Here is a 14,749-nt window from a genome sequence, read left to right as displayed (position 1 = left end):
TTGATTATTTCCTCTTTTTGTCAAGCAGAAAAATTATTTTCTCAAATTATCCCGCAAAGTCACAATAATTTCGAAATCCTTTTTCCTGTGTTTCTCTTGACTTGGTTTGCAACATCCATCCCCCCCCGCCCCCCCCCCAAGTATCTCAGCCACTCCCTGCTTTCCCTCCTTCCTCAATTCCATATCCTCCAGCCACTCTCCAACTTGCAGCTACACATCCATTGTTCTTAGTATTGCTTCTTGATACTGAAAAGGAATTGGCTATGATATCCCATCGGTATTTATTTCACACCTTCGGGGAAAGTCTATGGGTGCTGGCAAGCTCTTACACAGGCCACACCTGTAACTGGGTGGAAGTCACTTAGAAGCTGAGAAAACCCTGAGAAAGTATGAGTTTCTCTGCAGATATAAAAACATTTTCTTCCTTCCTTTGGGCCAAGTCATTCTCAGTTTAAAAAGTAATAATCTGGGAAGTGAAAACACAGGAACACTTGCATTTCTTTCGTAATTTATGACCAAAGTGGGGGGGAAAGAATGAAAACGCTATGACATGGGTTCATATTTCTCACATTATCCAGGCTAATCAGTATTACTTCACGTTTTTAAAATCCACACTTCGCACAGCGACGCGCAACACTTCACCCACCTGCACTGCTTACAGGGGCGGGCAAACTTTTTGACTCGAGGGCCACAATGGGTTCTTAAACTGGACCGGAGGGCCGGAACAAAAGCATGGATGGAGTGTTTGTGTGAACTAATATAAATTCAAAGTAAACATCATTACATAAAAGGGTACGGTCTTTTTTTTCAATAGTTTTATTCATTTCAAACGGGCCAGATCCGGCCCGCGGGCCGTAGTTTGCCCACGGCTGGCTTAGGAGGAGCATTACTTTTCTCTGAAAGATGCTGCCACCACCCACCCCACCCAAGACCTTAAGGTGTGGAGAAGTAGAGAGTGGGGGCTGGTTAGCAAAACCAAAAGAAGAATTTTGTTTATTTGCCTTTAAATGGGAGTTGGCAATGGAGCAGTAGGTCAAGGAAGAGGAACTTTCCTCCAAGACCACGTAGGGTGGCCAATGGATTTTCAAGGTTGGTGACACCTGCGACGTCCTTAAAGCCATCTGTGTGGCTCACCGTCTCCAGAACAGTCCTCACTGCTCATGCAGACTTATGGGACTGGAACTTTCTTAAGGAACTTGAGGGCATGGCGTTCCCTACCTTGGCCAACCCCATGTGGTTTTAAGAGAATCACCACAGAACCCAGGTATGTAAGGGCTATGGGACAGCAAGCCCTGGGCACTGCCCCAGGTTAGAGGGAAGCTTCTGGGCAGGTGGTGAAAGAAATTTCTAGACCCAGATGGTGCCACATCAGCAAACTGAGCTTTCATGTCCATGTAAATGCTCAACTTGACCAGACACACAGTATCTCCAGCCAGCCAATCCCCAGATGCCAAGCCAACTCTGGGCTGTGTACCTGTTTCTGTTCCTTGATCTTTATTCAACCACAGCCAACCATGCCCTGCTTCAGTGCTGCCTCTTCTAACATTCTATAAAACTCACTCTTGCTGTGAAAAATTAATAAACAGAAACCTCATTTAAAATGGGATCCAGATGCCCAACTGACGTGGCTCAGTGGTTGGGTATCGACTTATGAACCAGGAGGTCATGGTTCAATTCCCAGTTGGGCATATGCCCAGGTTGTGGGTTTGGTGCCCTGGTTGTGGGCTCGATCCCCAGTGGGGGCGGGGATGCAGGAGGCAGCCAATCAATGAGTCTCTCTGATCACTGATGTTTCTATCTTTCCCTTACTCTCTGAAATTAATAGAAATATATATATTTTTTAAAAGTGGAGTCCAGAGCCTAGAAGAAAGGACACTTGCATATGTGTCACTCAACCCACTATTGATCCCAACAGGAAGAGATGTGCCTTACATCTCCCACAGTGATTCCACTTTACTAGCTCGGTCCTTGCCCAGTAACAGCTCAGTCCATGGGAGACCTGCCATAACTCAGCCAATGAAAAGTCACTACACTTCCAGCTTTCAGTTTCCTCCAATGAACTCTTTGTTTACAACAGCCCCTCCCAAGTCCATAAAAGAGTGTCCGTCTTCTTTGTTTCTCTGGACCTGCTGGTGGTTGCCTTCACACCACATGTCCCAAATGGCCCTCTGTTTGTTGAAGATCAGGAGTGGCCAAGATCCTTCAGGAGACTGCTCCATTGCTTGTGAAGCACTGTCCCCCCCCCCCCCCCCTTGGGTTGGTTTCCCTTGAATAAAGGACAAACTTGTTACTAAATTATACAATTAGAGGGGAGTAAGACAAATGTGTAGACACTGAGTGAAGAGGGGTCCAGCAGATATCTGTTAAGTTGAAAATATGTGGGAGAAGATGGCATCTACACTCCAAGGAGAGAGGCCTGGGACAGATCCTTCCCTCACAGCCCCCAGAAGAAGCCAGCTGTGCCCACACCTCGATCTACTCGTCACCATGGACGTCCCTTCACATCCCATCTCCAGGCCTTCGCTCACGTGCTCGCTTGGCTTATGCTGGCATCCTCTCACCTGTGCATATATTCACTAGCACCATCCTTCAAAGCCCTGCTAAGATGTCACCGCCGCAAACAAGTTCTCACGTGCCTTCTGGCAGGAAACAACGTCTTCCACCTTGGAGCATCCTCCGCTATTTGTGCTTCTCTTATTGCAAGTCTCATCTCTACCTTTTATTTTACTGCTTCCCATTTATGTCTCATTTCACCTGAAGGACGTGAACTTCCAGAGAGCAAGGGAGAGGTCCGGTCCCTTGCTAGTCCTGTGCCAGACATGGGCCCTGCACACAAATTTAATGAAACTGAGTAACCAACAGTCTTTAAAGCAGTGGTTCTCAACCTGTGGGTCGCGACCCCTTTGGCGGTCGAACGACCCTTTCACAGAGGTCGCCTAAGACCATCCTGCATATCAGATATTTACATTACGATTCATAACAGTAGCAACATTACAGTTATGAAGTAGCAATGAAAATAATTTTATGGTTGGGTCACAGTATGAGGAACTGTATTTAAAGGGCCAGAGGGTTGAGAACCACTGCTTTAAAGAATAAGTCTTCTTTAACCCTATTGAGCTTTCTGCCAGTTTATAGTGTCTTATACTAATTTTGTAGCCTCAATCCAACATTTTCAAGGGCTATAAATGTGAAATATGGGTTGTTGTTGTTTTTTTACTCCATTATGGCTTTATCTAGTGTTCTGCAGTTGTTATGCATTTATCACCTCATTGGTCTTCAGAAATATCGGAGAAGTAACCTTACTGTCATTATAAATTATTTTCTACATTCTTTTTTCACCAGTTCTCAGTTGAAACACAACTACTGTATAGAAATTGTGGTGTACACATACAAAGGAATATTAGTCAACAATCAGAAGTGACCAACTACTGATACATAGTACAAAAAAGATGTACCTCAAAACAATTATGCTTAATGAAAAAAAAAAACTTAACATAAAAACAGTACGCACTGTATAACACTACATAACACTTTAGAAATTGCAAACTCATCTACAATGATGGAAAGAAAGCTCATCAGCCTGGGGAAGGTATGTGGGGAGAACCTGGAGGGAGGATTATCAAGGAGGATGGGGAAACTTTGTGGTGATGGAAATGTCCAGTATCTCAATTGTGGTGTTGATTTCATGGGTCAAATATTAAATTATCCAACTTTAAATATGTACAGTACATACAGTGTATCTAAGTTAATCTCAATAAACCATTTTGCATTGGGGTTATTTTTAAATCTCTTCAGGACTGTGGAAGCAAAATGCTAGCAAGTCTTGTCCCGACTACCCAAAATATATCTCTGTTAAGTGGGAACCAAAAACAGCATCACTGAGTCTTTTTCAGAGTTTCAAAATGGGGATTTAACTCAAGTGTGGTGGTGGTGTCTTTTTAATGTATCTGATTACTCTTCAGACACACAACCAATTGCTTTGTCTATTGGGAACTGACGCTTGTAGTTATTTTTGCACTTTTAAAGGTATGGATCAATGATTAAAGAAAGACATTCAAGACAGAAATTTTCATAACTACCTTCAAATTGCCGTTTCGTGTAAAATAACACAAAGCAGCAAAGACATAAATTAGCATTTTGAAAATTGGATGGTCTACTCATCGGGATTATTTTCCAGGGACCCTTCCGACAGGGAGTGTAGAGGAGGCCTTGCTATTGGATTCACGAAATAAGCCCCTAAAGGTATTTCTGCTTCCCCTCCTGCACTGTCGGAGAGCAGGGAATCTGTGTTACAGCTTTCTAGTTGTTTTTTACAATGATCAACACGATGACTCCCAAAGATCTCCAGAGCAGCCGGATGAGGCAACATGTTGCGACGGGGAAAAGGCACATCGTGTATCCGGACGACCAAGCTGGCCCGGACCTGGCCTTGTGGTCCTGAAAGGGCTGTTCCAGCCGAAAGCAGCTGACACGCCTATCAGATCTGAGCACTGTCCCGACCGCAGGCCAGACTGGAGATTCTGGAACACTCCGGACACTCAGAGGGGCTCCACGCTACCTCCCCGCCCAAAGCCCTCGATTCCACCAGCAGATTGAGAGCGTTTTGGCTTGAAACGGACCGAGCCAGAGGAACGCTTTAATAGTGAAAAGACTGGATTGAGGGCTGGAATGTGAAACTCGCCCCTCCCCGAGTTCTGTCGCAATCACTGCCACAGCTTTTGGGCTACGTTTCCAAGATCTGAGGGGGAGCCTCAGCCGGAAACAAGTGGCACTTTCACCTTCACTTTCAGAAAACTTAGGCCCTTAGGCCACAATCCTTCAGCAGCCTCCCCGCTGAGATGCTGGAAACTTGGAGCCAGAGGGAAATTTCTAGAACCCTGTCTTACAGTGGATTGTAAGCGAGTCTCTGAAAGAGACCCCGGATTACACCCCTGCACTCGGCGGATGCTGTACAATCACAACTAGATCTGAAGACGGGAAAAGTGAGGGAAACACGGAGGATCCTCAGAGCAGATTGCCTTTCATCGAAATGACCATGTTGAGAGGCCTCCACCTAAACCTGTCTCTTAACCAAATTTTGTTTTAAGCAAATGCACAGTAAAATGCACTGCCCTGAAAGGCAAAGAATAACTTTTAGGCGTCTTCCCTAATCATCCAATATTTTCGGAGGTGGAAAAAAAGGGCCAGCTGGGCCCTCACGCACCCAGGAAAGTTTGCTTCGTCAGCATTTTCAACCCGGGAATTGGGTTGGTTTGAGCCCTGCCCACTTTTTTCAACACCCATCACCACTTTAAAGCAGGAAGGCAAGAAGAGCATGGACTGTGAGCCTGCCTGTAACCAGTTCATTGTTTTTCCTCCACGTGAACTACTACCAGGACGGGAACTCCTGAGCCCCTGTCCTGAGCCTGCCAGGAAGGTCAGTCCGCAAGGAGCAGTCACCCCCGCGCCATTCTATCAAGCGGTTCGTTGCTGTTCTTAGGGGCAGAAGCTGCTTCATGAAGGATGGTAGCAGTAAAACAGTCTTGTACCCAATAATAAACCAAACAGCTGGGTGACAGTCCGGGAGTAATCTGAACACTGGCCCCGTCTGCCAGTTTTAGCTTTTAAGAAGCAGCATGTAGGACACTGACCGCCCTGCGCAGCGCCTACCGCATCATTCACACCCAGTGACATTAGCGCCATCTTCACGCTGCCAACACGAGGAAGAGGATTTGTTCTGAAGGTAAAGCATGAAAGCAGTGTGTTAGTGGCCGGGGATGGGCAGAGCTCACCCCCTGGGGGCACCTGGGAACATGCAGCTCACCTGCTGACTGGCCTCCCACAGCCCCCACCCCCACCCCCACCCCCACCCCCAGCCCCAGCCAGCCAGCAACGCCCAGGCGGCTGGAACCACCTGATATTCCCTGGAGAAACGCTTCTCTGGCTCTGCTTCCACAGCAGTTTCTGCAAGTTTAACTTCATGTTTAAAAGCCAATTTCAGCCCTGGCTGGTTTGGCTCAGCGGATAGAGCATCGGCCTGTGGACTGAAGGGTCCTGGGTTCGATTCCGGTCAAGGGCACATGCCTGGATTTCGGGCTCGATCCCCAGTGGGGGGGCCTGCAGGAGGCAGTTGATCAATATTCTCCCTCATCATTGATGTTTCTACCTCCCTCTTCCTTCGTCTCTGACATCAATAAAAATATATATATTTTTTAAAAGTCGATTTCAGTCATTTCCATTTCATGATGATCTTAGCTCACCAAATGGAGTTCATTCCTTAGCCCTCCCGTCCTTCTCTGCCAGGTCAGGAAGTATGAGCTTCAAAGGCAAAGCCCTGGAAGGTAAGGCCACCTGAGCAGCAACAGCACTTCAAACAAGCAACGGGAACAGGCACAGTCACCAGACAGCCCTGCTGAGCGCTGCACATGAGCACATGAGCGTAACAGGCGCTTCTGCACAGTTCTGTCCGCTACGGCGCCTCCCCGAAATGCAGCGATGAGGACACCGTGCCTCAGAGAGGGCGAGGGGCTTGCCTGCAGTCACACAGCGGGGTGGTGCGAGAGCTCATGCCCGAACGCAAGACTTTCACCTCCTCTTCAGAACATGTTGGCCAGGCCAGCCAGCCCTGGGGGATGGCCTCAGGGGAGGCCTGCCCCACTCACTTCCACCTTCCTGCTCACCTCGGAATTGTCATTCATTTACCAAGTGCCAACGTGGTAGACTAGATCAAGGGAGGAGCACCAGTTCATGGGACCACAACGGGGCTTAACAAAAAGCAAATTTTTCTGAAATGTATCTTTCAACATGTCAAGCTCTATTCTATTTAAGACAGGCCTACCACTGGCATTGGGCCCCGTGCTGCCTGGAGGACATGGGGTCTGTTGTTTTGTTGTTCTCTCTTTTCTCTTTTGAAAAATCAATAAATTACAAGTAAAGCCTTCATGAAAAAAAAGGGGGGGGGCAAATTTTTCCTTAAGGCCATGACCTACTTGAATCCCATTAATTCTCCCCAAAATAAGGTAGGAAATGTAGACCATAAGCATGGGAGTTCTGTTCCCAAGACCTCCGTCTCGGCCCTATCTACTCCCCTGACTGAGCGTGTGCTGAGAAAAGGAAAAGGCACATGGAAGCCTCTGAAAGCGCCGAAGGGCTCCCCGTGTTATCTCCTGGGAGCCGAGGGAGGGAAAAGGTCAAAGAAGCTGAAAGGAAGGTCTGAGGGGTCTAGGGAAGCTCACACGATACAACCCCAAAGGCAGATGGGGATGGAAAGTGCGAGGGAACCACAGCAGCGGCAGCGCCAGGCCCTGGGGTCTGGGGGCCTCCGTGCACGTTAGCAAGGGCTCTGCCCCGCCCCCTCATGCCCCCTCCATTCATTCGCGTTTCCCTGGACCCCACGCTATTTAACAGCCGAAGGAAAATACCCCCCAAAGCCATACACACAAGAGGCTCGTTTGGAATTGTCCCTGGAGATGCAGAAAATGTAGAATTGTCTCTAGAAGATGTAAGCCCTATGTTTCCCCTTAGTCTTAAGTGTTCTTAGTTTAGTTTTAGGTGTGTTTTTTTTTTGTTTTGTTTTGTTTTTTTAAAAAGCTTTTCCTGGCTGAGATTATTCCTTAACAGGCAACTTTTCTTCCAGCTGAATGACCATCTGCTCCCATTGGAACCAGCGGATTACAGAAGTTCTGGAAACTCAGCATTTAGAACCCACACCTGCTGCACATGCGCAAATCCTCAGTCAATGTTATCAGAGCAGCACAGGGCCCTTCAGTTGGCCCCATCCGGATCCCTCCCCGACTGATGAGATTTTTTTAAAGAGCTAATAGGAAACATTTCACCAAGATGCCACACACCCAAGAGGCGGGTGGGGGCAGGGCTGGGTGGAGGCTGATAAGCCCTAGTCAGTTTGTGGTGTCAGAGAGCAGGAAACTGCAGCCTGACAGGCAGCGCCTCAGCCCTGAGCTGGAAGGGACGCCGGTGCAGGGGAATAACCTGCCTCGCATCTGGGATCCTCAGAGCCAACGGCAAGGCTCCAGCAGGCAGCTGCTCCGCTCACAGGACGCCCCCATGTCTCAGGACTAACCTCACTCGGCTGGACCACCGCAGGCTGAGTGGGAGGTTGTGCAACTATCTGGACTTACTGCCAGGAGGCATGAATGATGCATGAAGGAAACAATGCCCAGTCCAAGAAGGAGAAGAAAGGTGGCGCTGTTTCTGCCGCTGGGACACCCAAACACGACCCCCCACCCTCTCCAGAGAGGGGCTCTGAGAAGCCTCCGGCCCTTACCTCCTCCCCTCCCATCGTCACAGCGCTGGGGTCACACACACATCCTTGGGGTGCTCATCCCAGGGTGTGGGTTTAGACAGCAAGGGGCTGCCAGGTGTGCAGTGGGAAGAGCCTACAGCTTGGAAATAACAGACCTAGATCTGAATCCAGGCTCCGCTACCTCCCAACTACATGCCCTCCTGCAAAATGGGGATACCAGCCCATTACAGGGATTGCGGTAAAGATTGAAGGCAATGCAGATAAAGGGCTCATCATGTTACAACGATGCAGGCCTGCGAGACTGTACTAAGCCTTCCAAACAGTTCTCAGTCCGTTATGGGGGCACTGCCTTGCATGATGAGGGTGTACATGTTCTTTGTAGCTGAGTACTGTGCGATCTACTGAGGCACACACTAAAACAAGCAAACGCATTCTCCATCCCAGGGACAGAGGCCAGGCCCCAAGGCCAGCAGCGCAGTCTCTTACCATCATGTGACCACAGGCAAGTCAGGGAACATCTCCTGTTTCCTCGTTGGTAAAATGGAGACAATGGTGTTCATCTTGAAGGGTTGTCGCAAGAATTAAACTAATGTAGAGAAAGCAAAGTCCTGACACAGCGCCTGCCACTCAGAAGGTCCTTTACAGCTGCAGAAAAGGAATTGCTCAAAATGCCCTCATGTCACATAAAAACCCTCTCTGCTCCTGGGGTCACACACCCCATACGCAATGTGCAATCTCGAATCTAAGGCTCTTCCTACGTGCAGACGGAGCACTGTCTACACTTTCTGGAAATGCCTGTGGGGCCTTAGTGCCCGGTGACCGGTCAGGCACAGGCGTTCTCCTCTCCCCCCATCACACCCCTGTCTCCTCCCCTGTTCCCACCTCCGTTTGGAGCGTATTCAGCCTCTCCCTCTGGCTTCCTCACTTCTCTCCTAAGCCTGCAGAATTCCCTCTCTTTAATTCTTCACCTGCTTGGCTGCTATCAGCTCCCTTTCTCCACTGAAGCCTTTGGAACATCTGATTCTTGGGTAACTGGGTCTCCTCATGTCCTCCCTTAATCGCACAGGAGCCACAACCCTGCACCCCTGAAACTGCCCTGACACTGCCTCTTTCTGCATAAGCCAATCTTCCTGCTACCAACACCTCAGCCTCTCGTCCTGAGGTCTCTAAGATGTAGTTTCCTCCTCCAAAAGCTTGACTTTGCTCTCTCCCCCTGCCTGGCCCCTCTTCCTCCTTTCCCCTCACAGCCCCTGACAACCCAGGTCCGCTCCAACTGGATGAGGGCCTCGCTGGCTCACACCTGCCACTCCCAGCCGCTCAAACGTTACCAGATGCTAAAGTGCACTTCTAGCTCCAGATCTCAGCCAACCTCCAGTCCTATCCAGGCACACCTTGGAGAGAGTGGGTTCGGGTCCAGACCACCGCACAAAGCGAGCACTGCAATCAGCGAGATGCAATCTTTCTGCGGGTGGAAGGCCTGGCCCATAGTTTGTAAAAAACGCAACACCTGTGAAGGGCAAATAAACAAGCACACCTGTGCTTCTCACACCGCCTGGAAAGTGGTCCGTACGAACCTCACCTCCCCAGGCCTCAGGTCTAAAAATTTCACTTTTAATGCAGTACTTACAAGCACATTTGAATCATTTACATGGTTATTATAGAATAAAAATACTGAGGTCACTGATTTTGGTCTTGTTTCGTAAAATCGCAATTTTTATGCTTCCCATTGGATATCCTTCCCACCTGCCTTTCTCTCACCTGCTGGTCTGGAGGTGATTCACCCCCCACTGAAGATAGAGAATTTGTTTCACTGGTTTTTGTGAAATATAACAATTAAAGTTCCGCTTGATTTCCCAAGCACTAAAATAATTTCAGAAACTTTAAAAAACTAATTTAAAAGTATTACCTCCCCAAATGAAAAATTTGTTTATTTCTGACTTGTTACAAGTAAATATTAAAGTTATAATGAGCCACAAAATTCTATTCTTGTGTAAGACAAAATATTCCTGATTAACAAATCTAATTTTATAGAAGTCAATTCAAATTGTATTGACTATTTACAGGTCTCTACCACAATGTAAAAATCTTCTGTGGTTCTGAATTCACTGACTGCTAACCATAGACTGTGGGTTTGTATCTTACCGACTACAGATGCAGACAGAGCAACTGCACTGCGCCCCTGACAATCTGCCCAGCTCAACGCGGCAGCCAGCGATTCCCCTTCCTCCTGTTTCTCTGTGTCATCAAAGGTGGGATCTCTTCTAGGTGGTTGGTGACCCAGAGGAATTATCCCTTTTCTGTCTGCAGTTCCCATAGCCGCCCCTGGGGACTGAGGGGGTGGGGGGGGACGGGGGACGTGACTTAGGGACCACTGGCACCTCACTTGCCTGAAGGTTCATGTACCTGGAAGGAGGTTTTCTGGAGGACAAGTTTCAGGCCCTCCCTTTGCTTTGCCAAAGACAAATCCGCCTACTGGCTATTATTCTTTGCTGCAATGACAACTGTGCTCTAATACAAACAACCTATTCTTAGGGGAATACAATTAATTTCAGGCATCAGATGTGTTCCCCAACAGCCGTGTATTCACATGGGCTCGTCCTCGGATATCGGGCTCACACAAAACACGAAGACGTGCCGAGCACTGAATGAGTGCGCTGTATTTAACGTAACCTTCACTCTATCGCATTGCTTCCTCTTTGTGTGTTCTTTTAAGCTGGTGAAATCTTTCTAAGCAAAAAGATGATTAATTCCTCCGCTTGTCTTTAAAAACTATGCTCTCATGACAACCTCTTAGCCAATCCCCAAGTCTAACTTGGAAAAAAACAAACAAGCAACGACAACACACTTTTAAGCAAGTTATTCCTGGGACTTTAGAGATTTACAGCCCCGGATGAGGTCAATTTTACAGGGACATCTGAACAAAACTCATCTGTTTTAGGACACCCCGCTAATCCTACATATAAGCATTTTTAGCAGTATACACGCTGAAATTTCTGTATGCCCCAGAACTCACAATATGGATCTAATTAGGTCCAGCTGCCTTATGTTAGTAATAAAACTGGAGAGAGAGAGAGAGAGAGAGAGAGAGAGAGAGAGAGAGAGAGAGAGAGAGAGAGAGAGAGAGAGAGATGAGGGTAGGGGCTTTGTTCATTCCCTCCTGTGCCCTGGTGATCACGAGCAGGGCGTGCGCATCATCAACGCTCGCTCAGGGCAACACATGCTTCTTCACTACCCTGCGGCCGGCCCCGCTCGCGCTGAAACTTTTCAGCTGCGGAGCTCGCACCCGCCGGGGTAGAGATTTACGCAGCGGCCGGAGCCCCACGCTCCGACCCCACCCCACCGCCCCCGCCCGCTCCCCGGCACCAGGACTCACACCAGCGCGGACGGGCAGGGCATCTGGTTCCAGGGGCAGTTGTACTGAGCCTGGATAAAACTCTCACTTCCCTCCTGCACAGAGCAGCTCACATTCTTGTTCACGATGTAGGCGCACCAATTCCTGGGGCGGAGAGAGAGGGAGAGGGGCGGTGTGTAAACCTGAGGCTGGGGGAGACGGACAAGCTGCTGCACCCGCAGATGGAGCCGGGGTGAGGGAGGCCGTGCTCCCCGCGGAGGCGGGAGCTCCACAAAGCCGACCTGGCGGAGGGGCGCGGGCGCGCTGTGGGACAGCCGGCACCTTTCCCCTAGAAGAGACGGGAAGGGGGAGCACCCGGCCCCAAGGACCCCAGCAAGTCCTGGGAGGGGTCTTCTGATCCCTCTGCTCTTCGGGACGCCTCTGCGCGCGGCCCGGGAGGCATCACTGCTGGAGGCGCAGGCGAGGTCACCGGGACCCCGCGCGGACCACGGAGCGCACGGCCACCGGCAGGAGGCGCCCCCCAGGGGCAGCCCGCGGGGGACCCCGGCTGCGGCTCATCGCCTCTGGCAGGGCAGTTTCGGGCCCGGCCCAGGGCTTTGAGGGGTGGCCTCGCCGTCCTGGGGGCGAAAGAGGGGCCCCGCACTTACTTGTTCCTGGCACCGGGCCGCGCGGGGCCGGCTTGGCACAGTCCCGCGCCGCCCAGGGCCAGCAGGGCCAGCGCCCAGCGCCAGGACGCGCGGGGCCGGGGCCGGGGCCGGGGCCGAGGCCACATTGTGCGCGCGGGGCGGGATCCGGAGCGCGGCGGGTCGCGGCGAGCGCGCGAGTGTGCGGGCGGCCGGGGCGCGGCCGGAGGAAGCAGGAGGCTCGGGCCCTTCGCGGCGCCCCCACCGCGCTCCGCGGCCGCCCCCTCCGGCTTCTCGCTACCACTTCTCCTTTTCCACCCCGTGGGCCCGCGCTTCTCCTCGGTCCCTCAATGACGCACAGGTCCCCCCGGGTGCCGCCCTCTATTTCACTTCCCTCTCCGAAACGTGACGCTCCCTCCACCACGACTCCCTGTCTCCAGTCCCCCGGCCGCTCAGCAGGGGGCTGGGGGTGAAAGGGCCAAAGGGCTTGGGAGAAGGGTCTGTGTTACAGAATTTCCAATTACTCATTCCTTTGGTCTCTTCCCAGCAGCCAGGCAACCCCGCCTCCCACCTTCCAGCAGGCGCGCCCCGGCCCCTCGGGAAGTGGCCGCCGCCGGCGCGGCGCAGTCCTCACGTCGAGCCTGGGTGCCGGCTTCCCAGGGTGAACGGGACACCGTTATCAGTCCTTTATCAGAGGCGACTCGCATTTCCTCTTCTGGCAAGATGCGGCCATTCCCCCGCATTTGGATTTAGGAGAGTTTAGGGGGAAATGAACGCGGATCCTCTTCTTTTTCTGCGCCCAACTCGGCCTCGTCCATCCATTTAACCGTTTCCAAGCCACCGTGCGGGGCAGCAGGGAACCGTGGAAGCCACCGCCCCTCCACCTCCCCAAAGCTTCTGAGGCGCATCACACTGACCTTTGAAAGGCAACCTCGGCCTCTGCTGCTGCGGTCCTCCTCTGAACTTGGTTTTTCTATCAACAGTAAACCCATTTACTCCACCACAGTCTCTTTGCTTCTTAACAGTTGAGACACGGCTAGCCATGTCTTGTCACCTGCCTGCATATTTTCTTCATATTCGTGAGTCACACTCATCTTTATCACTTTCTTTGGGGTATGAAGCAAACCCCCTGAATAATGTTACATAAAATCCAGACCAAAGGGTTGTGTTCTTCTATTTGAGTTTACCCACTGCATGGAATGAACACTAGAGTGAGGTTATTTGCGTAGGTTAACTGTAATGACTGTGAGCTGTTATTACGCTGTTGGCTGTGAGTTATGTGGACAATAATAAGGCTTTGCTGCGTTCCCTGGGCTACTAAATGAGGCCATTGGCCCGTTTCATTTCTAATATGTTTTGAGGGGGATGTTGGCCTTTTGATTTGCAAATGAGAGAACGTTCCCTAAGTAGAAACTTTGCAAGATCCAAGCAGAAATTATACCATGTAAGGACATAGTCTGTTTATGAACTTTCCAAGTGGTAGATCATGCCAATAAGGGACTGAAGCCATCCCAGCCTTCAAAAGAGCCACCCCAAGGGGAAAATAATAGAAAGGGACAAGAAGCTGCCTTGTATAACCAATCTGTATCTTTCTGTGTGGCTGCACTATTGTCCCCATCCTAACACGATTTCTGTTCACAAAGTGTCATAGGGAAGAAAGGGAGCCCAGAAATGAAGGGGGGGGGGAATGGAGGAAACACACAGGTGTGTGTCTATCTAAAATTAACAGCTAACAATCACAACTTCAATACAGATAATTCTTAAACTTGAGAGTGAAGATGAACTGATCAGGTCAAATCTATTTTTTTCCATTGAATCGAAGTTAGAGTAGGAAGTCATATTCTAGTTCCAGAATTTGAGAACCAACTTCTCATTGAGAGGACCACATTTTTAATCAGCTATAAGTCAGTAAATAAATTTTATTCTGCGCATCTGTTCCCTGCTAGGCATTGTACAAAAATACTGAGGATTTGTACATGGCTCTGTGTTTATCAAGCTTCTGTGCGCTGCTGTGCAGTGAAGGGTATGACGTTTCTGATGCTCAGTCCATTACGTGAGCTCACAGTTATTACAGACAAGCCCACGTGTCCCCAGTGTGGGGCTGCTCTGGGAAGATGGAAGAAGACTCTTGGCTCTCAGGACAAGACCCCAAGAGACTCTCTTCCCTTCCTCTTCTCTCGCCAGAGGAAGGGACACATCAAACTGAGAACCACAGAGCCCTCCAGGAGCTTCGTGAGGTAGAGAGCTCACGCACCTTAGGAAACAGGCTAATGTGGGCAGGTCATCTGGTCCCAGCCATAAGCAATAATGTGGACACAAATGGTAGGATGCTGGAAGTGTGGACTGCTCATCAGCCGCCCACTCCCTTAAGCCCCTGAAAACTCAGTTTGCTATAACAATCTAAAGGAATTCCTTCTGCTTTTAAATAAAAAGTGCCCCATAGTGACTTACACTCTTGATTGTGACCAACTTACCCTAAAGCAAAAATACGAAGTAGAAGTACTCCATAACCCATTCCCTCAGTGTTGGTCA

At 50.0% G+C, this 14,749-nt stretch overlaps 1 protein-coding gene across 1 annotated transcript in view; it reads right to left on the bottom strand.

Annotated features, from left to right (window-relative positions):
- EMILIN2 (elastin microfibril interfacer 2) overlaps positions 1-12,523 on the bottom strand; it is a 42,705-nt gene extending 30,182 nt beyond the window's left edge. The window contains exons 1-2 of the mRNA XM_081097767.1: positions 12,242-12,523; positions 11,616-11,738 (exon numbers count right to left, since the gene is read on the bottom strand). Coding sequence (XP_080953893.1) covers positions 11,616-11,738; positions 12,242-12,366 — 248 coding nt within the window. The 5' untranslated portion in view covers positions 12,367-12,523. The remainder of the gene's footprint in view (positions 1-11,615; positions 11,739-12,241) is intronic.
- Positions 12,524-14,749: the final 2,226 nt, after the last annotated feature.

This window comes from Myotis nattereri (genome assembly GCF_964212035.1).
Source record: "Myotis nattereri genome assembly, chromosome: 8".
NCBI classification, from domain to species: domain Eukaryota; kingdom Metazoa; phylum Chordata; class Mammalia; order Chiroptera; family Vespertilionidae; genus Myotis; species Myotis nattereri.
Note: the sequence above shows the minus strand (reverse complement) of the source record. Positions and strands in the feature narration are given on the sequence as shown.